General features: G+C 44.9%; 1 protein-coding gene across 1 annotated transcript in view; it reads left to right on the forward strand.

The window, feature by feature from the left end:
• The window catches only part of LOC119976526 (centromere protein F-like), a 430490-nt gene that overhangs the window by 376409 nt on the left and 26799 nt on the right, over nt 1-27282 (forward strand). The window contains exons 38-40 of the mRNA XM_038817079.1: nt 6296-6322; nt 22097-22123; nt 24158-24193. Of these exons, the coding sequence (XP_038673007.1) occupies nt 6296-6322; nt 22097-22123; nt 24158-24193 (90 nt within the window). The remainder of the gene's footprint in view (nt 1-6295; nt 6323-22096; nt 22124-24157; nt 24194-27282) is intronic.

The raw sequence follows: 27282 nt of genomic DNA on the forward strand, positions 1-27282 counted from the left end.
ATGCATTCAAGTGAGCAAGAAAGAGCAATAGACCTGTTCGTTGAGAACGGTTTGAACTTCAGGAAATTCAGTCCAAGGGATTGATTCAGAAGGGACAAATACAATTTCAAAACTAAACAAGCGGATGACATAAAGCTGACAGAAAATTTCGATAGATATGTGAAGAGAACAAGATTAATATCAACTAAAATAAACCCCTTAAGGTCAGAAGCTGGGAAATTCATAACAGGGAACATTGATAAATAATTGGAGGAAAATTAACGGCATTTAAGGCGGAAAATTCTCCAGGACCTGATAATCTTCGTCCCAAAGTACTTAAGAAAGTAGCCCCATGGTGGATCCATTGGTGGATGTTCCAACATTCTTTGTCTCTGCAATGGGTTCCTAGAGATTTGAATGTAACAACGCTATTAAGAAAGTGAGTTAGAGAGAACACAACTCACTATAAAGCAGTGATCCGAACATGCGGATCAGGGAAGTTGGAGTCAGTTATCAAGAATTCCAGAGCACAGCATTTCGAAAATACTGGTGTAATCAGAGAAATTCAGCACTGATGTGCAAACGGAAAATTATGCTTTTCACACCTACGAGAATTATTTAAATATATACCTAATAGAGTTGACGAGGGAGAACTGGTGCATGTGACTTATTTATATTTTCAGAAGGCTTTCGGCAACCACTCATGTTGCAAATAACTATATAAAGTTAAAACGCATCAGATTAGAGGTAGTGTCTTGTAATGTATAGAAAGGTGGTTTGCTGACAGGGAGCAAAACTTTATAATAAATTGGTCCTTTTCTGATTGGCAGGCAATTACTAGTGGTGTATCGCATGAATCTGTGCTTGGACCCCAACTGCTCACGTCATATATTAATGATTTGGACGAGTAAAGTGAATGTTTCTTTCCAAATTTGCATATCATACAGAGTTGGGTGGGATGTCAAGCAATGGCAAAAATACAGAGATACTTCAGCGGTATTTAGTAGGCTGAATAAGTGGACACAGGCATGCATATGCAGTCTAATGTGGATGTATGTGATGTTCTCCGCTTCGGTAGCAAAACGAGGAAGGTACATTATTATTTGAATGGGTGTAAATTGAGAGATGTAGATATTCAGCGAGACCTTCGTGTCCTCGTGCATCAGTTGTTCAAAATAAGCACGCGCATACAAGCAGGCAGAAAAGAAGGAAACACATATGTTGGCATTCATAGAAAGAGGATTTGAGTACAGAAATAAAGATGTTTAACTGCAAATGTGGAGCATAGATGAGGTCACCACTGGAGTATTATGTGCAGTTTTGCTGTCCTCGTGTAAGGAACGACGGTTCTTGCTGTGGAGGGGAGAGTGGTTAACAGACTGATTCGTCGAGTGGAGTGACTGCCATATGAGGAGTGACTAAATCGATTGATTATATTCAGTCGACTTCAGAAGAGTGAGAGGGAATTCCTAAGAAACTGCCAAAGTTCTTGAAGGATTAGACAGGGTAGATTCAGAAAAAAAGTTCCCAATGGTAGGGAAATTCAGAGCGACTCTCGACCACGGAACACTTGCACACTCCGACCACAAAAGCTACTTGCAGGCGTTGTGAGCCCACCGTACCACCTGCTCAGTCCTCACTTCCGTGCATTCAGACCACCCAAATACCTTCCTCTTACCTCGGACAATTATTTTTCCCAGTCTTGTCGAATGCATTTAATCATTAAACTGAGCTGCTTTGAAGGTGGCATGGTGGAGTAGTGGTTAGCACCGCAGCCTAAAGCGCGCAGGACCCGGGTGCGAACTCGGCCCTAGGTCACTTTCCTTATAGAGTTTGCACAGGCTCCCCGTGTCTGCGTGGGTTGCACCTCCACAAACTAAAGAGATGCCGATTAGGTAGATGGAACATTCTAATTGCCCTTAATGTGAAAAAAAAATTTAAAATTCTAAATTTAATTAAAAAACTGACCTGCTTGTGGAGCAAAGGGGCAGGTCCTGCCTGAAAGTGATGCTGCTCGACTCTGAATGAACCTCAGATAACTCATTCGATGCAGGGACCAATAATCACTGGCCAACGAAAAATTTTGAACCGTGTCAAGAGGAGATGAGTAAGCATTATTTTTTTTTGTAAGGCAGCAAACTGACGCTTTCTTTCTTTAATTTAGAGTACCCAATTATTTTTACTAATTCGGGGGTGATTGTAGTGTGGCAATCCAACTACCCTGCACATTCTTTGGGTTGTGAATGCTATGCACGCTCACGAGCGGAGAATGCGGTCGTCACATTCTGACCCGAGTTGGAAATGGGACCTCAGCTATTTTCAAATGCAGTTATTTTACTTTATTTGGCTATTGTTTGAATGGAAAGTTACGTTTCACTTACACTGCGAACTGAAACTTTTTTCCTGACTTCTGAATTTTGATTTTTGACTGCAATTATTGTTGCGAAGCGTCGATTTGTGAGATAAATTGCTAAGTTCGAAGTAAATGGATATGTGTTAGACATTGGGCACATAGTAAATTTCACATTAGTTGCAGGAAACAAAGATGAGAGAAGATATAACATGCATCTCATCTGCTAAACCCTGCTTTGCTACGTTTTAAAAAGCGATTCCCTCCGCTAATTTTTGTCCTTGAATATGTTTGGGAGATTAATTTAGGGAAAACACAAATCACAAACTCCCATCCCACATTTATTCAGTGGTGTTTTTCGTGGACGATGCCGCTGGAATCATTACATGCTCGCTTCCAAAAAGACGGAAGTTGGACAAACCTGGCATTTTCGCAATCAAGGGAAACTGGTGACGATTGGCAATATTTTCAAAAAAATATGTTGAATATAGGAAGGGCAGAATGCCTTTGTCCTGGGCAAAATTAGTTTTAACACCATGACCGATATGCTATTGACGAGGTGATAGATTTTGTCGAGGGATGCATTGCAGCAATTTTTGTATGTGGTATATAACTTCCACTCACTTTGCAACGCGTTTAGTTCAAATTTGAAATTCCAACTTTAATCGCATAATTTCACTAAACTGGCAACTAAAGATTAACAGGGAAATAATCAACATCTGTTGGCGAACGACAGGAAAGTGCATGTTAAGTTAAGAGTTAATTTGAAAAACATAAATGATTCGGATGTTGGTGTGTAGGAATCAGTTTAAACATTTGATGATGCGATAAAAGTTACAATAGTGACAGGCAGCAGGGTAGTACACATGACTAGCATTGTGGCTTCACAGTGCCAGGACCCACGTTCGATTCCCCGCTATCTGTGCGGAGTCTGCACGTTCACCCCTTGTTTGCGTGGGTTTCCTCCGAGTGCTCTGATTCTCTTCCACAGCTCAAAAATATGCAGGATGGGTCACGCTAAATTGCCCTTAGTGTCCAAAACGTTTCGGAGAGATTATTGGATTACGGGGACAGGGTGGAAGTGTGGTCTTGAGTGGGTCGGTGCAGACCCGATCGGCTGAATGATCTCCTTCTGCACTGTATGTCCTATATAACTCTGTATCTAACAAGGAATATGGTAGAAATGCATTTCCGGAAATAATGAAAGACTTGGAAGTAGGTACAAAAATGGCGCATGAAAATCAATGCTGTCGTGGGCAAGGTCATTGATGGAAATGAAATAAAGCAGAAACCAAACAAAATAGACTTGGCCAACGAAGAATATAATGAGACACAATTGAGACGACGCGATGGTGCAGTAATGTTCTCACAGAACATGTAATCCAGAATGCCCGCGAAAGCTATCGATCCGGGTTACGATGCAATGGATTAGAATTCCACCACAGCAGATTGTGACAGTAAAATTCAATATTTAAAGAAAATCTGGAATGAAGAATATGATGATCACCATGAAACCGTCTTTGTTGCGTGTGGTGAAAATGTTCACTGCAGCACTTTCGGGAATTGTCTGTAGATGTCCCCAGAGCTACATAAGTGCAGTTCATTCGTTTATTCCCTTGGAACTGCCTAGAAAAGAACCAAGTTCAAAGACAATTAGGTTTGGGAAGTAAATGTTGCCTTGCCAGTGCCAGCGACATTCCATTACTGGCTGCATAAAAAAGGCATGAAACACAGTTAATATACAACGCTCTCATCTTGCAAAGATGTTTTGTTGAGTATAGCTGGCAGTCAATTGCGGAACCCCATCATGCCATATTATATGAGCTCAATTTGGATCGTGTGACCAATTCTTATCACTAATAATTAGAAGAATATTAACCCGTTGAACATTATAATTTACGGGAATAGCTTCTTGGATGGGAAGGGGCGGCGAGTGCAGTTAACTGCACAGGTCAAGGAGCAGGTGCACCCCTCCTGAACAGACACGCAAAATGTTTGAGTAAAAGCTTGAAAAAGCAACAATGCACATATATGGCATCTAATGGGAAATGTTGAATTGCCTTCGAAATAAATTGCAGTCCTTAAGATGGGCGACACCCTGCTATTTAGGTTTTATTATTCCATTTTTTTGTAGTTTGCATTCCATGTTAAATATATCATGGTCTGGTGCAGGAGATAACGAACTACGCAGAAGTCAGTACCTTCAAAGACATCCATACTCACGTTTTGCATGACAGCTGCTGTGCATTGTGCACCCAGCCTTCGTGAGCAATTCCTTTTGCAGACAATAGAAGAAAATCATGGTTGTATTTCACCGTGTTTGTCGTGTACTCGGCTCCCTTTTTCATATATTCCTTTTTTAAATATTTTGTTTCTTCAATATATATTATTCACTTGAATTCCACTTAATATTTCCTGTTCAAGATTGTCAGGGCTTTTGTTAGCGTGGTTCTATAAATTGTTTTCATCCACAAAAATAAACTTTTGTAGAGTTGTCCTTTTGCTGGTGCAGAATTCGTTACTTTGCAGGCAGACGGAGCATGTCCATGCATTGTGTCTTTTTTGACGTAAAGGAATGTTTTGGAGAGCGCATTCCCTCAACAATGCCCCTTGGTAATGTTTTCAAAATCAAATTAGACCGTCTTTGTTCAGATGTATAGAATAAATTGACTGTGAATTGTTCTCGGTTAAATGACCGCAGCAAACGCCTCGATAAGCCCGAGTTTCACTTTCCCGGCAATCAGTAATTCCTCTATTTGCTCTATCTAGTCGACTTCTGGGGCTGTTTAGCTCAGGGCTAAATCGCTGGCTTTGAAAGCAGACCAAGTAGGCCAGCAGCACGGTGCAATTCCCGTAACAGCCTCCCCGAACAGGCGCCGGAATGTGGCGACTAGGGGCTTTTCACAGTAACTTCATTGAACCCTACTCGTGACAATAAGCGATTTTCATTTCACTTCCCTTTACTGTTGGTTATTAAAGCAAAATGACCTGATGTATGAACACTGAAAAGATTTGAAAGGATCGCAGTTTTTCAGACATTTTTCAAAATTCGCCGACGCACTTCTTTTGATAGCCTCACACACGAAAGGTACCATTGCCACATAGTAGGACACGTGTTTAGAAGAATGACAGGGTATCAAACATAGATCTTTAAATATTAACAAGTTAGACAAGTTTGATGGAGGAAGGCTGTCCCCGATGCCGGGGGAGACCAACACCAGGTTCAAGATATAAGGATACGTCGTAAAATATATTGGACCGAGATGGGCATATTGTCTTTCACCTGGAGAGTGGTGAGCATGTGCCCTTCGCTGTCACATAAATTAGTTGAGATATATGATATCATGATTTAAGAATACCCCTTGGGGAGTACTGGATTTAAAATATATGAGCCGGGGCGGGGTAGGGGGATGGAGAGAAGCGAACAGGTTACTAAAATGAATGATAATCCATGATGATAATGAATAATAGTTTTGAAGGGCAGAATGGCCGACACGAGACGCTGTTAACATATGTTTCTGTGAATCATTTCCTGAGCCAATAGAATTCTACTATCGATCGATTGCTACACCGAACATTATAAACCTTGCAATGTTAAAAGTAAATCAACGTTGGGCCAAAACACTGTCAGTTAGGGTCACACTTTCTCAAGCCGAGAAATAGTATTTCCTCAACAATCAATTTCGAAACGCTTAACCGAACACAGCATGCGAGCAGTCTGCCATACTGCATACCTACCTATTATCCCTCATGTTCACCAGCAGGATAGTAATCGCAGCAATCTTTTGCGAAATCTACAGAATTTCAAATCTCATTCGGTAATCTTTCCAAGGTATTGTATAAATAAAACGTGCACGTTCATATCTTTCCCTCTAATATTATTGTAAAAGCGAAATTAACCTGTTCTGTCTGGTTCTGTGTTGATTGATTTCTTACTGGCATTGTTCATTATTTTCTTACTTTCAGAATGCAAAAAACTTCTTGAAGCGAGCAGTAAGTATTTAAACAGAGGCAGAAATTATACCAGTGGACCATAAAATGTATTTTATTGTGTGGCAAGTGAAGACACAATCGTTTCGAGGAACGTTTGGCACATACTTGCCAAATTGAGTATTAAAAATGTTGATGTATAACATGCTGGAAATTATGCTGAGCAACGCTCGTGATACATTTCTGCCGAAACATTTTCAAGCCAATGGCTGTCAGTTTGGCGACACAGTTGTTCTATCATCTTTGAGAGGTGCTACACGTAATATAAAAATGTGTCGCCACGCTTATATTCGTCCATTAGAGAGAAAGACAAATTGATTAACAAATTATATGATTCCAAAGCTCCAATTAGAGTAAGAACGTTTCCCAATCCAAGGGGAAATTCCATTCAATTTCCATACATGGAACGACCGCTTCCAGCTCCATCTGTTGTTACCTGTTTATCCCTGGCAAGTGACATTTTCAAATAGTGCTATCATTGTATTGCAATAACAAGTTTGAACCTCCAAGATTCCAGTATGTGGTAACTTTACCAAATTCGCATTCATAAGTAAGCAACATTTTAAACCATTTTCAGCAATTACTGTTTAATGTCCTTTGGCTTTACATGACATAGTTCCAATTTTAAACAATAGATTATGATCTGGTCGATTTCTATGTAACTTACCTTACAAACACAGACCTTATCAATGCATCCATCGAAATTCTGGCGGGGTCACCTCGGTATTTGCTATTTCAATATGACTCGAAATGTGCACGCTCCTGCGCAAAGGAAAATAAATATACCGTGGGAAACGAGCCAGAAATACTTAAAAGGCTGGCAGCAGAACTGCCGGGCCGTATGACGAATGAAAGGATAACCATGATAAATCTATTATTCATATGCAAATTCAAAACCTTAACGTGAGCGCATGGAGCGAGTTAAATGTAAAAAGTACTTTGGTCGATTAGAAAGGACATAGTGTGTATACAGTTATATAGAGAACAACCTAAGATATGAAATATTCTAGTGAAAAACCGTTAAACTGAAATGGAGAAGAAATTGTGTACAAAGGCAGTTGCGAAGTGTTACAAAAACGTATTGCAGCGAGTATTTGAGACATGTTCCATCGACACATTTAAGAGAGATAGGGAAGCAAAAGATTGAACCTTGAACAGACTGCTACACTAAAACAGAGAAAAGGTATGATGAGAACTGTGTCGATTTACAAGGCGGCACTGGACATTTGGGGCGAAATAATCCACTCCTTCGTTGCCTGTACTTCGTGATTGGCTGTGCCGAGAGTCAAAAAGATTAAATTTGGTGAGAACCCCACTGCAACACATATTTACACTACTGGGCCGAAATTCGGAGTATCTTGCCAACACACTTTACCAGCTGGCCCTCTGAAACGGCTCCTTTTTCCGGCAAAATTGGCACGTTGACGGGAAAAGGCAGTCTGTATGATTCCACGGTGGCATGCAAGCCACAGAGTCAAAGTGGTTAACTTTGTACATAACTGCTTTCCAAACTAGCCTGTAAATCAATGTGAAATCCCTCTTATGGTCTTCCAGCCCCACGATGAGAGATTGTTTCTGGCATTGTGTTCACTGGTAAAACGTAATAAGAATCAAATATCATAGAATTGCCCTTAAAATCTGTGGATCAGTTACGCACTGTCATTTCGACCTCGCCCAATTCTTTGCACCGATTTTATCTATGCGCGTTTTTCGAACAAAACGATCTCCCCTGGTTGTCCACGGCCGTTCAATTCTCATACTCTCCTTGAATCATTGTTACCTCCTCTTCACTTTCTCTCAATGTATTGTAGTCATTGGGTGGGATCCTCCATTGGCCGACGTGGAAATCGGGAAACACCATTGAATCGGTTCCAGGGCGCCAAAATCTTTGATCTAAATTGTAATTCTCCATTACTTCTCCAATACTCCATTACTTCAGGGGGCAGCAGGGTAGCATGGTGGTTAGCATAAATGCTTCACAGCTCCAGGGTCCCAGGTTCGATTCCCAGCTGGGTCACTGTCTGTGTGGAGTCTGCACATCCTCCCCCTGTGTGCTTGGGTTTCCTCCGGGTGCTCCGTTTCCTCCCAAAGTCCAAAGATGTGCGGGTTAGGTGGATTGGCCATGCTAAATTGCCCGCAGTGTCCTACAAAAAGTAAGGTTAAGGGGGGGTTGTTGGGTTACGGGTATAGGGTGGATACGTGGTTTGAGTAGGGTGATCATGGCTCGGCACAACATTGAGGGCTGAAGGGCCTGTTCTGTGCTGTACTGTTCTATGTTCTATTACCTTGACAGCAGCGTCAATGCAATCGGGAATGTTCGTATAGTAAAACACCGTCTGCATATCATTAGGGGACAGGGCTTGGTAATCCTTGACGCCTCCCCGATACTCCGATTCTGGTGAGCCAAATTCCCACAGGCGTGGTTCACTTGTGATTTTAATAATCGGGAAACAATCGTGGTGGCTGCTGAGGAAGTCTGAGAGGAGGAGGGACATGGCACGAAGCACATGTGCGCTTCAGTACCGAGCTTTGGCTGGGCTGTCTGGGGTGAAGGGGGGAGATGGGGTAATTACCCGAGTGGACAGGGTGAACCGTACGGAACTGGGACATTAGCCAGGCACGGACCACCATTACCGTGCATGGAAGGCAGGCCTCTTGCTACGCAGCCCACTAACGATCCATCGTGGACGTTGGTTCATAAATGTGACACGGCCAGTTTCGGCGCCATCTCCCAACTACCAGCGTACCCCACCCTCCTCCTCTCCAAGCGCGGACGCCACCTGCCGGCGGCCACTCCGGGCATCACGACAGTAGCCTCTACATGGCCCACACCATATAGCTAGCAAGGGTTGTACCTTCCAAATTTAGCCTTTACATCAGGAAGGGAGCCAGGGCCAGAACCCCCTACAGGTCCGGCTACCGACGAGCCAAGGGTGCGGGGATTGGATAGGAGAGACACGCTGGGGCGAAGCCCGCACTGCCAACCAGAGCCACCATATAGACCGGTGGATATGGTTCTGCACGGGGTACGCAGCATGCTGACATTTGGACCTTTCACCCATTGCAGTAAATGGACATTGGAATTCAACCAGCAACGGAAGACTCCCTGCAAGTTACCGCAGACCTGGGGGATGCCCTGCAGCTGAAATCCATTCTGAGCATTTCCCATCAACCACCACTCTCTGTCTTCTTTCAACGAGCCAATTTGTGATCCACATCTATAAATCACCCTCAATCCCCAGCCTCCGTATTTTCTGCAATAGCCGACTGTGGGGAACCTTTTCAAACGCTTTACTGAAATCCATATACACCACGTCAACTGCTCTACCCTCGTCTACCTGTTTTGTCACCTTCTCAAAAAACTCTATAAATGATCAGAGGGTTACAAAAGGTGGACAGTGAGAGCCTTCTCCCGCAGATGGAGGTGACTAGCAAGAGGGGACATAGCCTTAAATTGAGGGGTAATAGATATAGGACAGTGGTCAGAGGTAGGGTTTTTACGCAAAGAGTGGTGAGGCCGTGGAATGCCCTACCTGCAACTGTAGTGCACTCGCCAACATTCAGGTCATTTAAAAGTTTATTGGATAAGCATATGGATGATAATGGCATAGTGTAGGTTAGATGGCCTTTCGTTTTTGACTTCCCATGTCGGTGCAACATCGTGGGCCGAAGGGCCTGTACTGCACTGTATCATTCTATGTTCTATGTACTATATTAGCCAGATGATGTCACAGCTGGCACCGCGCGAATATGGGGCAGGGCACACGCTCCCAGAAGACGTCAAGGTGACGGACCTTCTGAAACTTTACACGGCGGTATCCTTCCCTATGCCAAGTGGTGACCTGTGTGGGATGTGACATACCTCGGTGCCCAGCGCATGCCCTCCGTCATAGACGTCCTATATTCCGAGGTGGCTCAATCCATACACTGCAAAATAGACTAAGCCAAGCAGGATGCCCGGACAGCGGGATTCCCCACCATTAGTGGGATGCCACCGAGTCCAGGAGGTGATCGGCGGGGCACATGTAGCCCAACAGGTAACTGTGGATAAGAGGCCACTCTACAAAAACCTAAAGGGTTCTAATGGATGAACATGAAGCGAACCTGTGACAATCACATGCACATCATATACATCTGTGCCGCATTCCTGGGCCACGTGCTTAACGCCTTCATCGTGGTATACTTGACGATTCCTGACATGTTCGATGCGTAACCCGGGGTAGGGGGCTTGGCCCCAGGGTCACAGCAGTTATCCACTGCTGTGGCTAATGAAACCTCCCCAGTAGTCAGAGATTGCCGTGGAAACCCTCTACAACAACGTCCAAACAACAACTAGGAGCGTTGTCAATCGGTGCATCGGCTTCCTGAAGGTTCTTTTCAGCTGCGTGGACTTCACTGCAGGAGCCCTCCATAATGATGCTGAGAGGATCGCCCGCATTTTGGAGCCCTACTGTATCCTCCACAAAATCGCAAAGCAGAGGAGTGATGTGCTGGATGAGAAGGAGGAATGCCAGTTCTCGTCCGACGAGGATGCGGGAGAGGTTTAGGCTGGTCAGGACATCGAGGCCAGTCAAGCATGGTAGGCTGCAGGACGTTTGGGCGAGGGCCTACGCACATTGGACGCTCTGATCGCCTGTCTGTTCACCGATTGCGGTGGGGGTTGGAAGGAGCGACAGAACCGCAACATGGACACTGAATCACAACCACACAATCCCTCACTCCCCCATCCCCCACACCACCCAGCCGGCCACCACCTGCCTGCCATTACCCCGTGCTACATACCTGTGGAACTACGTGATGAGGGGCCTTGGTTGGCACTAACACCCGGTCTGGTACAAGCGATGGAGAATGATGGCAACCAGCCTTGTGATGAGCTCTGTTGCTCTGGATCATGTCATGACTTCCGACCCCGTCCCACGTCCACCTGCATGTGAGCTCGTTATTCAATCACAGCACCGCATCGAATCCTTGGGGTTATGGTCCTAGGGACCGTCAGTTGAGGTGGGAGCTTCGGCCACCCACAGGATCCGCCATTTCTCATGCTCCCCGAGTACCCTCATTCCCTTGCGCCCCCACCCACGCTCTCGGTCAGTCCAGACCAGACCACCCCTCACAACCATGAGGCAGAACAAACCAGAAAATAAAGTGTAGAGCAGGAACAGGTCCTTCGTGCCGCCAAGCCTGCGCCGACTATGCTGCCCCTCTAAACTAAAATCTTCTCCACTCCCGGGGTCCGTATCCCTCTGTACCCATCCTAGTCATGTATTTGTCAAGATGACCCTTAAACGTCACGATCGTCCCTGCTTCTACAATCTCCTCCGTCAGCAAGTTCATGGAACCCACTGCCCTCTGTGTAAAAAACTTGCCTCGTACATCTCCTGTAAAACTTGCCCCTCGCACATTAAACCTACGTTCCTGATTAATTGACCCCTCTACCATGGTAAAACGTCTCTGACTATCCACTCTATCTATACCCCTCATACTTTTGTAGACCACCATCAGATCGCCCCTCAACCTCCTTCATTCCTGTGGGAACAAACATAATTTATTCAATGTTTCCTCATAGCTAGTGTCCTCAGTCAACATCCTGTTAAATCTCGCCTGCACCCTCTCTAAAGCCTCCACATCGTTCTGGTAGTGTGGCGACAAGAATTGAACACTATACTCCAAGTGTGACCTCTCTAAAGTTCTATAAAGCTGCAACATGACTTGCCAATTTTTATTCTCAATGCCCCAGCCAATGAAGGCAAGCATGCCATATTCCTTATTGACTACCTTTTCCCTTGTATTGCCCCTTTCAGTGACCTGTGGGCCTGTACACCGCAATCTCTGTAACTATCTATACTCTTGAGGGTTCCACCATTCACTGAATATTCCCTGCCTGTATTAGACCTTCCAAAATGCATTACCTGACATTTGTCTGATTAAACTCCATCTGCCATCTCTCCACCCCAAGTCGCCAAACGATCTAAAACCTGCTGTAAAAAATACCAGACAGGTTGTAACAGTGGAAACCAATGTTTTGTGTGAACGAACCTATACAGATTTGTGCCCTCGCTCCTATAGCTAGCCTGTGTCGAGCACGCTTGTCAATGTAACTGTTATCTACTTGTATTCCTTTATTGGAACCGACGCTATGTCTTGGTGGATCCCCAGACGGCACAGCATGAGTGGAGCCGTCCTGCTGTTGTTCATGTCCAACGAGCTAGGTGACCAATGGTAGGGGTCTTGTGGCACAAGTGGGCTTTTGTGGAGCCGTCTGCTGCTCGTTTGTCCCGGGTGGAGTGGTGGCGCTCGTTATATTGCTGCCCACCAGATGCATCGGAGACAGGAGGAGGAGTGTGCAAGTTGTGGAGGTATTCTGGCATTTCCCCTGCGGGACTTACAAGCATGTACCACATCACCTCCTCCTCCCTCGGCTTGCTGGATGGCACACTGTCGGCACCGTGAGCTATCCACAGTGGCTCCCCTGCTGCCTGACACTGCCAGCCTTGGAGGCCCGCTATGATCTCAATCGGAGTCCTCACGCTTACGGTCATGGAGAACAGAACGTGGACCTTTGCCACCTGGAATGCACCACAAAGCACTGTGACGGTGGTACCAACATTGGGTTTGCGTCCATCAGCCAGTGCCTGCGCCATCTTCTTGTGAGGCTTGGCTATCACCTTCTATGTCTGCGCCACTTCGGTTGGCGTCGAGGCTATATTGCCGACGCATCAGCTATGACCTTCTGTGGCTGGGCCACAGACAGGAGGAGGAGTGTGCAAGTTGTGGAGGTATTCTGGCATCTCCCTTGCGGGACTTACAAGCATGTACCACATCACCGCCTCCTCCCCCGGCTTGCTGGATGGCCCGTTGTCGACACCGTGAGCTATCCACAGTGGCTCCCCTGCTGCCTGACACTGCTAGCCTCAGAGGCCCGCTGATCTCAATCGGAGTCCGCACGCTTACGGTCATGGAGAACAGAACGTGGACCTTTGCCACCTGGAATGCACCACATAATACTGTAACGGTGGTACCAACATTGGGTTTGCGTCCATCAGCCAGTGCCTGCGGCATCATCTTGTGGGGCTTGGCTATCACCTTCTATGTCTGCGCCACTTCGGTTGGCGTCGAGGCTATACTGCCGACGCATCAGCTATGACCTTCTGTGGCTGGGCCACGATTAGGAGCGTCAGTGCGATTTCCATGTGGGTCTAGAACATGTCGCATGTGAGGCGGCGACACTATCCTGGGCCTCGTCCAGTGCCTGCACAGAATTCCGCAGGCCATGGACATGCGGATCCAAAGTCGAAAATGTTGAACCTAATGCATCAAACATAATGGTCACCCATGCAGTATTAGCTATGTACCACGCATTGAAGGCACCACCTCCTGCTCGTGCAAACGGTTGGACTTCTCCAACTGCACCTGCAGGAGTCGGATGCTCTCCGACATTCCCTTATGAAGTTCCTGACTCTGCATCTCCAATGTAAATGGGACTGTTTGTTCCAGATTCTCGAGACAAGTCTGGATGGCAGCAAGTGCCTGGGACCATACGCTCCCTCGGGTGTTCTTAACTCTACATGCTGTTCTGTGCCAACTGTATGCCATGCACCAGAGAGTGTGCAGGAACCTCTTCACTGAAGTGCACAACAGAGTTAGTGTCTCTGGATTGGTGGAGTGTGTTGGGTGCAGCTATGATGGGAAAATGGTGCCATCCTCCAACCGGAGCTGCGAAGACTTAGGTGGAGGACTGGTGTCAAAGCTGCTATCGGCGTCACTGCCCGCCTCACGGGAGGGAGCCGTTTGTGGATCTTCCTCGCGGCACGGACGCCAGATGGACCAGACCCATCACCAGCATTATTAGACCAGCGGCCACGGAGTGTGTGGGCGAACGTGTGGGTGGGGGGCTAGGTGGTGGTGTGTGCGTGCGAGGGGTGTGTTGTTCAGGGTGGTGGTGGGGGTGGGGGAGCTGCGTATGAGGGCTTAGTACACAGGTCACAGGGATCTGCAAATTAGCTTCCCCTCAACGAATTCATGTTCGCTGGGACGCGGACCTCGTCCAGCCCTTTTTGTCAAGATGGAGCTTGAGAGTGAATCGCGAAACCAGTGAACTTCATTTGAATGGGTCGTCTTCCACGTGGCTTCGGTGCTGGACCCTTAAAAACTGCTCTGTTACTCCAGGTGTGGCGCAAGTTTTTCTATCACGAAAGTCCACGAATTCTGCATCGGCTTCAACACATTGAGCGGGATTTTCCAACACCAAAATCTCGTTTGCCGATCGACTGGACAACCAACATTCTTGCAAAAAACAGGGGCGGCGCCACGTTGACAATGCTCCGCCTCCACAAATGTGGCGTCCTCATGGTGGGGAAAACCGCATGCCGTTTCGACGGTATCGGCGGTCTATGGACGTTATCTCCTGATGCTTCGGCCCCGACTGGCCTTACCCGACGGCGTGGTCTCTCATAGTATCTCTTGAAGGGAACAGAAAATGGTTTCTGCGGAGTCAGTCCTGCCCTGCCACAGTCAGGGGATGGGGAGCGCCAATCCGCGGGTAGGGGAGACTTTTACAGGGGTTGGGGGCACTGCTCGGGGGTAGTCCTGTAGTCGCGATCTGGACAAAGAGTGGCACTATTTGGCAGGCTGGGTCCACGTACGGCTGGAACCATGTTGCACCCTGCGGCCATTTCAGGCCCCAGCTGTGCGCATGCGCGGCCACGGACCTGGTACAACTCTGGCCCTATCGGCTGCGAGAACCATGTGCTCTACGCTGCCTGACAACTCGCCCTTCAGCAAACAGAAGATCGGTCGCGTTTTGTGACAAATTTGTGATCGTAAAGTGGCACTATTCCCACACCAGCCTCAGGGCATAGCCTGGTGCTGAGGGCGGTGGGTGTGTTGGGGGATTTGTCACTCTTCACATGGAAAAACAATTCAGAAAGGTTTCAGCTTCTCCCTGCAGCCGAGCTCCACCTTTACGACTCCCGTTCCTCTGCGCTGCTGACCACATCAGGTCTGGCTGCCCCGCTCATGTCATATCCCCCTCCACGCAGTTGTGCACGGATTTCTACGGTGGGGAAGATGAAACTGAGAACGACAGTATTAGATAGTCCGACGCATGGAGGCTCAGAGGTGTTTAGCTGGTGTTCTCACTGGTCGGGTCATCAGGACATGGCAGTCTGTATGCTACCGGCATGTCGGGCAGTGTGAGGGTTCATCCATCCTCGCGTTGGGAGGTGAGTTCTGGATACGGGTTTCCGGCATGGCAGTTGGTGTCAAGACTCAGTGCAGCATACTCAGTCTGGCTGCACTGAGGAGGTCGTACATTTTTTCCTGTCACTGTTGGCACATCCGGTTGGGGTTGTGCACGTCGTTCACATCGCTGCCACCTGCACCTGGCACAGCGAACGATGGCGGCTGGCAGCTTTGTGCCCGCGCTTCTCGCTCCCAGCGACCACCAGAGTCACAAGCTCGACTCCGTGAAACCTTGGTGCCCTTACCCTTATGCCATTTCTTTGGCTGGGATTAAGGTGTATGGGGATTGCAGTGTCCATATGGGGCTGCAGCTTGTCAGACTTTGGGTGTGAATCGTGAAACTGACGAATTCGGCACCGTTTCATCTCGGAGTCGAATGTGTTCCACATTGCGCTGTTCCCATCCCTTCGTTGCCAACCCTTCAGCAGAAGCAAAATCCGTGCAGTTGCGAAGCCAGTTTTACCGTTGTGAACGTCCACGAATTATGTGCTGGCATCAACTTTGAGTCTGAAAATGGATAACCCCATCCATTGACATTTTTTTGTTTTCAAAATCCGACTGAGTGCGTTAATGCCCTTGCCGCTGAAGGAATGTTCTCTTTATAAAACTACAATGTCTTCACCAATCAAGACTATTGCCACAGATCAAATTGTTTCCTCTTATGCCTTTTCTCAATACATATCATCACTGAATGTCCAGATACCCCTCTTATAATTTAGCCACCTTTTCGTAACCGAAATTTCATCACATACAAACCCTATTCAAGACGAGCCTTCGTTGTTCAAAGCTTTTTCTGTCATTATAGTACACATATGTTTATTCTAATTCGATATTCCTTGCAGATGCATTTAATGTGATATTGAATAACCTGATCACATGTCATTTTTAAGTGGTATCAACAGTTTGGATATTTCTTTGCTCCAGATTAGAGTATTTCTCGCATTAGAGCTGGTGCACATCTCCTTAAAAATGCTATTTAAATCCTCACCAGCGAAACCGGCAAACCTCCCAGTGAGCCATTATTCAGAAATTGCTCCCTGTTTACACATATCAGTTCCAATGCTTAATAATCCAGCGGAGTGGCAATAAGAACGTAGTTGGGTCGTGTAATGACAACAATGCCAGTAAAACTAAAGAGTTGGTCATTGACTTCAAGAAGCAAAGTACTGTACACTCTCCTTCTCTGTTCCACGGGGCCGAGGTGGAATTGATTACCAGCTTCAAATTCCCATGTGTGCAAATAACTAAAAATCTGGCCTGGTCCACCTACGGCGACGCTTCCACCAAGAAAACACAACAGCGCCGAGATTTCCTGAGGAAACTAAGGCATGTCCACAGTGACTCTTACCAACTTTCACAGAGGCATCATAGAAAGCATCCTACCTGATTGCATCACAGTCTGGCATGGCAACTGCTCGGCTGAAGATCGCAAGAAACGACAGAAAGTTGTGAACAAAGTCCTGTCACACACGAACCTGCCTCCCATCCATTGACTCTGTCTACACCTCCCGTTGCCTGGGGAAAGCGAGCAGCATAATCAAATACGCCTCCACCCGGCATACTCACTATTCCAACTTCTTCCATAGGGCAGGAGATGCAAAAGTCTGAGAACGCATGAACTGATTAAAAAAAGCTTCCTCCCCGCTGTTAGCAGACTCCTAAACGGCCCTCTTATGGACTGAACTGATTAATACTACACTCCTGTATGCTCAACCCGATACCTCTGTCTACGTATTACATTATGAACCTTGTGTTACCTATTATGTATTTTATTTTTACTTTATTTACTTTTCAAGTGCTAAATGATCTGTTTGAGATGCTCGTAGAAAAATACGTTCAGTGTGCGTCGGTACACTTGACAATAAATAAATCCAATCCAATACAATGCAATTTTTCTGCGCCGTGCCTCAAACAAAATGCTGATTATCCATTTCGTTATATTACTCCCAAAGACCTGTATTATGAAGAATCCTCTGATTATTACCGAACCGAGCCTGTTATTAATCATTCCATCTAAACATGTAGAAGACTGACCTTGGAACTTTGCTGACGCCTCGCGCGATTGTATTGATAACAACATTTTGTGCAACTGACAGACGGCGCTGTACACATCGCAGATCTTGTCACTCCACTCTCCGTGATATTCCTTGCACTTTTATACGCGGGGGACCTCTCCGTGACGCTGTCACGGTGCCACCTTGAGAAAAAAAGCCCTTCTTTATGTTATCTGTTTAACTCCTTTTTTTCTTCAGCTTTTTGGTTAATTTAATTTTTGATGGAACTTCGTATGCACCCTCTTCCAATATGGTAATATGGGCTAAACAATACAATTAACAAATGCCCTAGGATTCTCAACTTCTGACGAAATATTCCATACAGCACAAATCTCGATGTTTCTTTGCTTGCTTCATGTTCCGGTGAACAAACATCCTAAAGTCCACATTTTGGTTGACACTGATGTACTGAACTATCTTTATGACTAATGGGCCAGTTATTCCATTTATCACTCAGCAAAAAAATAATGAGTTCAAGGGGAAGTCTTTGCAGACTTTTCCGACATACATGTTCCGACAAGGCACTTAAAATATCCTGGCGATGATCAGAATCTGTAGGCCATGTTCTAGTGTCTGAGTGAGTTATCTTTTCAGAGATTAGATATATCCAGTGCTGTTTCAATAGATATGTGCTGCCGCTGTAAATTATAATACGATTACTCTCATAGTCACCAAAATTCAAATGTTAAATTTCCGAAATCGTATTTCAACAGCTTTTCGAGTGTAAAGAGAGTCAAGTGGGCAAATACTACGCAAGCAATCGTTTTTACATGACGCCGCAACTTGATATTTCATTTGAATTCACTTTCGGGACCGGACTGTCTCTCTCCCCGTTCTTCTGTGCTGCACTTTTAGTAGTAGACCCTGGTGCCGTGCTTTTCGTGGACTCTCTCCCACTCACTGAGCAACGTCTCTTTTAAATGTGGATCTGCACAGAATTCCTTGATGACTTCTCAGTTGAAAGCTGCCCAGCTGTTTATGTTGCTTCACTTTGTTAGTGCAATAAGAATTTCACAGCTGCAGCAGACACATGAAACTAAAGAAACTAACAGTGCTTTTTATACAATCTAAATAAAAAATCTGGATTGACTCAGCAGGTCTACCAGCATCTGTCGGGAGAGAAATCAGCTAACGTTTCGAGTCCAGATGGCCCTTTGTCAGAGCTAACAGTCCTGGAATGTGCGAGATATTTATACTGTAGGGTGGCGGATGAAAAATGAGTCACAGCCACATAACCAAGGAAAACGAGTGAGAATAGCCACTGAAACCAAGGGAAAAGCGTGCTAATGGCAGACTCCAGAGAGAACAACAGGTGTGAAAGGCCTGATAATAGAGAAATTAAGATTAGAGAGCTATGACAGACATAGATATAGGTGGAGGGGAACGTGGCTGGGAGAGAGGGAAAGGGGGAAGCAAATGGGAGAAAACGTAAGGAAAGGGGAGAAGACAGGGGTGGAAATATACAAAACGAAAGTCAAAATATAAATAAAAGGTAAAAGACAGTTCAAATGAAATGGAATGAAAACAATGGGGCCGTGGTGAGGTAGAGCAAATAATCTGAAGTTGCTGAATTCGATGTTGAAACTGGAAGGCTGTCGAGTGCCTAACCCGAAGATGATATGCTGTCCTCAATTTTGCATTTTCCTTCACTGGAAGATTGCAAAAAGCCTAGGACAGACATGTGGTCATGGAAGCAGGGTCTTGTGTTAAAATGGCAAGTAGCGGTAAGGTCCGTATCCAGAATGTGCATTGATCGAAGATGCTGTGCAAAGTCATCACCCAGTCTGCGTTTGGCTTCTCCGATATGGAGCACACCACGCTGGGAGCAGCAAATGCAATGCACCAAATTGACAGAGGTGCAAATGAAACGTTGCTTAACCTGGAATTAATGTTTTTTGGCCTGGGATGATAAGCATGGACGAGGTAAAGGGACAGGTGTTCCACCTGCTGCGATTGCTTTGGAAGTTGCCATGCAAGGGTTAGTTATACATCTGATTCGGATTGATATACACTATATCGACGAATTATGTATTTTCACCGGGACTTCAGCGTTTTCTTGAGTGTCTAACGTGAAAATAAACATATCAACGGTTGTGCTCATCATCATTCAAAAAACTAAATTTGCTTTTCAAACCCCATTACAATTATTCATTATATCATCTCTTGGGATGCCAATTGAAGAGATATTTGAAGCAACACTTGACATGTTTCAACAATGTATAAAGCTATGTAGTTCAATATCAGGCATTCAGAATTTACTGGAAAATTTCATTCAACTACTTTCCTTTGATAATTTCAATTCCTGGTTTATAAAATATGAAATAATACATATTTAATTTACTGCATTCACATGTGAGTGCACTTTGCATGGAAATAATAATACAAAATATGATGGAACAGCCAACTAAAGAGTTAATTGGTCAGTTGGTGACTAGGTGGCACGAGTTTCCAGTGGTACGTTGTATGTCAAAGGTGGAAAGAGAGCGTGTTAATTGGAAACAGCACAGAACGTAAAGCCAAGGAAAAAGAAGGCTAGTCCAACAATCGTGGAGTTAAGAAAGTTGGAGATGATCAAGCGGCCAATAGCGAGAGGATTACTGCACGGCCGGAAATCCTGCGGCGGATTCTCCGATTCTGAAGCTAATTGCAGAGGATCCATGGTGGTTTACCTGGAAAAAAAATCTGCGGCCCCTCCTGACCGATGCTGGGACCGGTGAAGGGGCAGGTGCCGCGCCACGTAAAACTCCGAGCCTCGACAGAATAAACGGCCGGAGAATTGCCAGATCTGTGGCAGCGTTGTTCAACATGGTACCGGCCATGCGCGGACCCGACTTGCCAATTTTTCCTGACCTCTACCTAATCACCACCACCAGTCCCCCCAGCACTCGCGGAAGCCCCGGCTCCCGCCCGACAGTCCTGGACACAGTCACCAACCGCCTCCACCAGGTTTCAGCACGGCTGGGACCACACATTCCCGGGGTATCATGAACTCAGCCCATAGCGGGCGGTGCGTCGCGGAGGGCCTTCAGTTGACGTCCTGTGGCGAACCCAAAGTGCATGCAGCGAACTCTCAGGGATTCTCCCCTGGATCGCCGATTACGATATCGGCGTCAGGTAACGGGAATCACACCCACTTTCTGTCCATCACATGAAATGGTAGAAAGGCATTTGTCACATGAAGATCAGAAAACAAAGATGGACTTTTAAAACCAAGATAATATACGGTCCTGGGCCATTCCTTAGCAATGAGTATGGAACATTAGTGAACTGGGATTGTGTACGTGTTAAGGCAAACACAACTAGTTTTCAATGCGCTAATGTTTATTAATGGAAGCACAGAAGGCACCAAACAGGCATCCATTATCAGAATGGTCAAGAGGTGTTGAAGACATGTATCGTTTAACAGCTGGTTAGTTAAATCAGGCATATTCCGATGAAGATATGGAAGCCAGAGTAAGTGCGGTTCTGGTTTGCGACCAAGGTTCGACTAGTGGTAGTTGTTTCCACTGCTAGCTCACAGTGCCAGGGACACGGGTTCAATTTTGGCATTGAGTGACTGTGTGGAGTTTGCACGTTTCCCAGTCGCTGCGTGACTTTCCTTCAGGTGCTGCGATTCCCTCCCACAGTCGAAAAATATGCAGGCTAGGTGTATTGGCCTTGCTAAATTTGCCGTAGGTTTTTACGGGGATGGAGCGGGAGCGTATGCGTAGAGTTCTCTTTCAGGGGGTCAGTGCAGAATGAGGATTCTATGATTATATTTTTCTATATGAGGTTGATTGTGGTGCGAAATGTAATTTCGAGGATGTGAACAATCTATGCCAGTTTGCACGTCGCTTTGGACCATGCAATCCCTATGTATCTTATTTCAACTCAGACTAGTAAAACTACGTCAAAGAAAAAAAATCGAAATATAAGTGGAAAGATTCACTGAAATAAAACAGCAGCAATCTACAATAAAATGCAGAGAAAGTTATTCCTTCAACAAGTGTTGGGCAGGTTTTCGTTAAAGCTGTCGGTGGAAATGGAGGCCTGGAAGTAGTTATTGACACTTGCATGGATATCTTCATCCGTTATAATTTTAATGACATCGACATTCAAGCAGAATGCGGTAGAATCTGGAGAGGAACCTCTATACTGAACGTCCTTATTCTGATCATGAAAAAGATGTAAACCTTGCACGACATAATTCGCTGAGAATCTGTGAAACCCCTGAAGACATGCACCACCTTTGCTGACTGTACACGTCATTAATTAACATCTGTCAGAAGAAAAATCCGTCCAAAGAAATCTCAGAGTGAAGTTTAACATCTGAAATATATCACAAATATTTCAAATAATTCACTTCTGTTAGAGTTTCAAGAATCGGTACTAATTTGCAATTATACTTCATAACCAACATGTATCAGTTTGACGCAATTATATTGTGTGTTATTTGTAAAATGTCTAAAATAATTAATGCTTTCCCTGATTCCTTGTCCGACAGTGAGGCAGCTGCTTGCAAAAGACATTGGTAAATTAAGCCGAATTTTCATGCTTGACGTTGGAACAATTCATGATTTACAGTCTAAGAAAAACCCAAACATTTCAATTTTATGTTTCCCGTTAATGACCGCTGAAATAGAAATGCTTGCACGGCAGTGTTTGATCATAATCGCTGCCAGTCTATTAGTTGTAATGTCAAGGTGCCAGCTTTGAATATATTCCGGACCTGTGTAGCAACTTACAATCAGTGACAACTGCTTGAAGCATTGACAAATTATTATTGACGGTGAATTAGAAAATGACAAGTCGTATGTTTTTAAATTATTTTTGTTTGTTTTTCAAAGGCACCGTTTTAATATTTTCGTCACTGGACATGTTGTGACGTGTCATAGTGTTCCCAATGATCATTGGCAAGTGCACGATTTCCTCACACTCTGTTAAGTGTTCCACGACAAACAGTCACCATACTGATTTGGAAATATATCGCCATTCCTTCACCGTCGCTGGGGGAAAAAAAATCACTCCCTAATAGCACAGTGGGTGGAGCCACAACACACGGCCTGCAGTGGTCAAAGAAGATCTCCATCACCTTTGCAAGAGCAATTAAGCTTCGGGAAGAAATGTTGGTCAAGCCAGCGAAGTTCAGATCCCGCACAGAAATGAATGAAAAAAAATATTTAAGTCCGATAACTTGAAAAAGATCGCCTCATATTCATTTTGTTTCGAATTCCGGCTTGTAACCACCTGCATTTTTCGTACAAATGTTTCTTCAGTACAATTTATTTCATCGTTCAATTTAAATTGTGGGCCGATGGGCTCAATGCGAAACGTGGGGTGGATTTTCAACAGTATCACACTTGCGCAAAACGTGTGTAACAGACATAATCCTAAAGCAACAGCGTAATATTTGTGCTACTCTACTGACAGAAGATTGTATCGTTCGTAATATTTTGTCAGTGCGTGTTAAATTGAGAGAAGTCTAGGTTTACTGACGGCACAAAGACAGAGTAGTTAGCCGTGCTGCCTCACAACGCCAGTGACCCAGGTTCCATTTCAAACTATGTGACTATGTACACTGCACATTCGCTTGATTTGTACGTGGGTTTTCACCGGATGCTCCGTTATCCTCCTACAGTACAACTAAGGGCAGGCTCGTTTGTTTAGTCATGTTAATTTGCGCGTTAGATGTTCAAAGATGTACATGTTAAGAGGCACAGTGGTTCGGAATGCTGCCTCATATTTTTAATTTTCCATTGCTGTACAAGTGATTTCAGATCGTGAGTGTTCGCGGGGATTTGGTGGGGGTGGGGTGAACCAAGGTTGAATGCTCTTCCAGAGGTGAGGTGAAGATTTTACACTCTCCTCTTCGTCATGTAATATCACAGCTCATGACGGCAAGGATTTATGTACCCCTTCTGATGCTGCGGCACGTCTCGTTGAATGTATGGTCAATGGGCAAAATCTTCATCAAAGTGGCGCACTACTTAACACTTGTTTTATATCTGCTATTGTATATCCATGTTACGCATATCTGTCACAATCACCGATATTCGAAACGTCACTCGCCTTGTTCGCTGGATCGCCGATAATGGCCAATTAATTATTTCTTAATATAGAACAACGTCCGTATCATTATCAAACTAAACCTGAACTTCCTGTATTTTTTCGCAGAAACATGCCAAATTCCACTCTCCTATCGGCGACCAGTACCTGCCTCTGACATTTGTTTTGAAGAATATGTCAACAGATATTCGCATTCGTACCAAGTGCACATTTCCTCATATAGCATTTTTCTCAGAATTACATTTTAGTATTTTGCGACAGAAATCCCAGAACGATCATATTGTATCCACGGACCCTGTCCTCCTAATGGGGAGATAATTACCGCAGGCCACCAGGGACCTTTGAAATGTATCTATTGGAGTGGGATGGGTGGTATTTGTTATTTTGGGCTGCAGTTCCGCATCACGGGCGTCATTCAGAACCGTAACTGAACGCACGCAGCGGGCATGAGGCTGAACACCATTCTAACCAGCCTATTTATCTGATGATACTATTTCAGCAATCAGCAACTTGACGGAAAAACTACAGAATGCCGGTACAATATTCAGCTACTTAGCTCAACGCATTGTTCGTTATTGAATAGTAGGTGACTACATTTATTTAGAATTCTCTAAGTTTAGTAATGCATAATACCTTGAAATTAATTGCCACATATGTTCGATTTCAAGAAAAAGAAAAAAGAAAAGCTCGGTTGTGGTCTGAAAAGGAGAACGTAGCGGATAAACATACTCGTGTGGCAATTAAATGAAATTTGAATGGAGATACGACCGATAAAGACAATTGCACAAGTAGCATCGTTATAAAAATTAAATTCCAAAATTGGACAAGTTAAACTATTCCTCTCACGAAGAATATTTTGTACAGGCCGCGACTTATCAAACTGTCTATTGTTTATGTTTTCTTTTTTTTTAAAATAAATTTAGATTATCCAATTATTTTTTCCAATTAAGGGGCAATTTAGTGTGGCCAATCCACCTACTCTGCACATCTTTTGGGTTGTGGGGGCGAAATCCACGCAGACACGGGGAGAATGTGCAAACTCCACACAGACAGTGACCCAGAGCCGGGATCGAACCTGGGACCTCAGCGCCGTGAGGCAGCTGTGCTAACCACTAGGCCACCGTGCTGCCCTTATTGCTTATGTTTTCTGTTATTACCACTCCATTAGTCTTTGTAGGTTTCTTCAAACGATGTATCTTCCCCCAACGTACATTTGTTTAATGCACGAATATTACCACTTGAAATAAATTACATAACTAATGAAATCTGCTGATGAGTAATCCTTTCATAAAATTATGTACTCACAATTGTTTTGGAAAGTTTTCTTGATCGTTGTCCAGCAGCCATGTCATTTTACGGTTCTCCTGGGCATCTTGCCTCTGTGCTCTTCTTACATTACCCAAACGCACAGATTTGCTTGTCTTATAGTGGTGGTAACATTAGAGTAACGGATATTCTAGCCACAGTGGTAGTGATTATCGTGATGTACAATTCTGCTTTTGCTGACTTTCCACACTGTTAGATGGATTCTCAGTTAGGCAATGCTGAAACCAGGCGTATTAATCTGAGAAACAATATCTTCCAAAACCGCAAATGTAATTTTATGCCCATAAGAATTTTTGTTGCTGCTATATTTGGCAGTGATTATGAATGAAACTAAGATCTTCGGGTTGCCCTTGTATCTTCGGTTTGCCCTTGCCGCTTCAGTGGCTACCCTACTGCGCAATGCCAATGTAATAGATCCTAGATGCACATACGTCCATAAGATATAGGAACAAAATTTGGACATTTGGCGCTGCGAATCCGTTCCATCTTTCCATCATGGCTGATCTCAATTTGGCCTTAGCTTAACAGTCTTGGCCGTTTTCCATAACCCTCCAATCCATCACCAATTAAATATCTGCCTAACTCCGCCTTAAATGCTCACACTGACACAGCATCCACTGCACTCTGCGGTTGCGAATTCCAAAGCTTCATAACCTTCGGGAGCAGTCATGTCTGCACAACTCAGAGAGCCATAAACGTTAACAGCATGGAAACAGACCTTCAGCCAAACATGGCCATGCCACCAAGTATTTACTGCTAAGCTTGTCCCAATTACTGCATTTTTCCTTCATCCCTCGACATGCACCTTACCCGTATAACTGTCGAAATGCTTTTTAAAAGACAGAGTTGCACTCGCCTCCTACTCCGTCTGGCAGCTCGTTCCAGACACGCACCACAATTTGTGTCTAGAGACTGCCACTGTGAAATCTTTTTGTATCCCTCCTATATCGCCTAAAACCAATGCACCCTAGTTTTAGATTCATCTACCTTTGTGAAAAGATGTTGACGATCTACCTTACCTATGCCCCTCATTAATCTGCAGACCTATGCTACGGACGCAAAGCCTCCTACGCAGCATGGAAAAAGTCACAGTCCGTCCAAACTTTCGTTACAACTTAAACGATCAGTTCCCGCTTGCAACCGTGTAAATTTTGTCCACAATTTTTGTAGTTTCGTAATATTATTTCTATAATACGGTGACAAGAACTGTGCACAGTCCCAAATATAAGTGCCTTACTAATGATTTTACAACTTGAAAAATATCTCCCACCTCTTGTCTTCAATGTTATGACCAATAAATCTAAACATGCCAAATGTCTTCTTCGCCACTCTGCCAAACTGTGACTGGGCTTTTATGACCCTGTACTTTTAACTCTCTTTGTTCCCCAGCAACCCCAGTACATTTCCGTGAACTGAGTCGATCCTGACCCGACTGTATCTACCAAAATAAACTCCTCACATTTATCCAAATTAAACTCCATCTGTAATTCATAGGTCCACTGGCCCAATGGATCAATATCCCGTTTCAATCCTAGATAACCTTCTACACTGTCTAGGATGCCACTAATAGACATGGACATAGAACATACAATACAGAAGGCGGCCATTCGGCCCATCGAGTCTGCACCGACCCACCTAAGTCCTCACTTCCACCCGGTCCCCGTAACCCAATAACCCCTCCTAATCTTTTTAGTCACTAAGGGCAATTTCTCATGGCCAATCCACCTGACCTGCAGGTCTTTGGACAGCGGGAGGAAACCGGAGCACCCGGAAGAAATCCACGCAGACAGATTTAGAACGTGCAGACTCCGCACAGACAGTGACCCAACGGGAATCGAACCTGGGACCCTGGCGCTGTGAAGCCTCGGTGCTATCCAGTCGTGCTACCGTGCTGCCCCAAATCCTGGTGTGATCTGCAAAATTGACAACCATGCCGCCAACATTTTAATCTAAAGCATTACTATAAACAACAAATAACAGTAGACTCGGCACTGATGCCTGATCACACCGCTGATCACAAACCTCCAGTTTCAAAAACACCCCTCTACATCACCCTTTGTCCTCTGTTGTCAAGCCAAGTTTGTATCCAATTGGCTACCTCACCCTGGATCACATGAGAGTTTCCATTATGCAACAGCGTTATACAATGCGTGTCAATGGTCTTGATAAAATCCATGTCGGTAATCGCGACTGCAGTGCCTTCATCTACCTTTTTGGTTACCTCTTCAAACAAAGTCAATTAAATTCGCGCGACACATGAGTTTCCACTCACAAATCCATGCTAACTGTCTCTCATAA

Source organism: Scyliorhinus canicula, chromosome 13, assembly GCF_902713615.1.
Source record: "Scyliorhinus canicula chromosome 13, sScyCan1.1, whole genome shotgun sequence".
Lineage (NCBI taxonomy): Eukaryota > Metazoa > Chordata > Chondrichthyes > Carcharhiniformes > Scyliorhinidae > Scyliorhinus > Scyliorhinus canicula.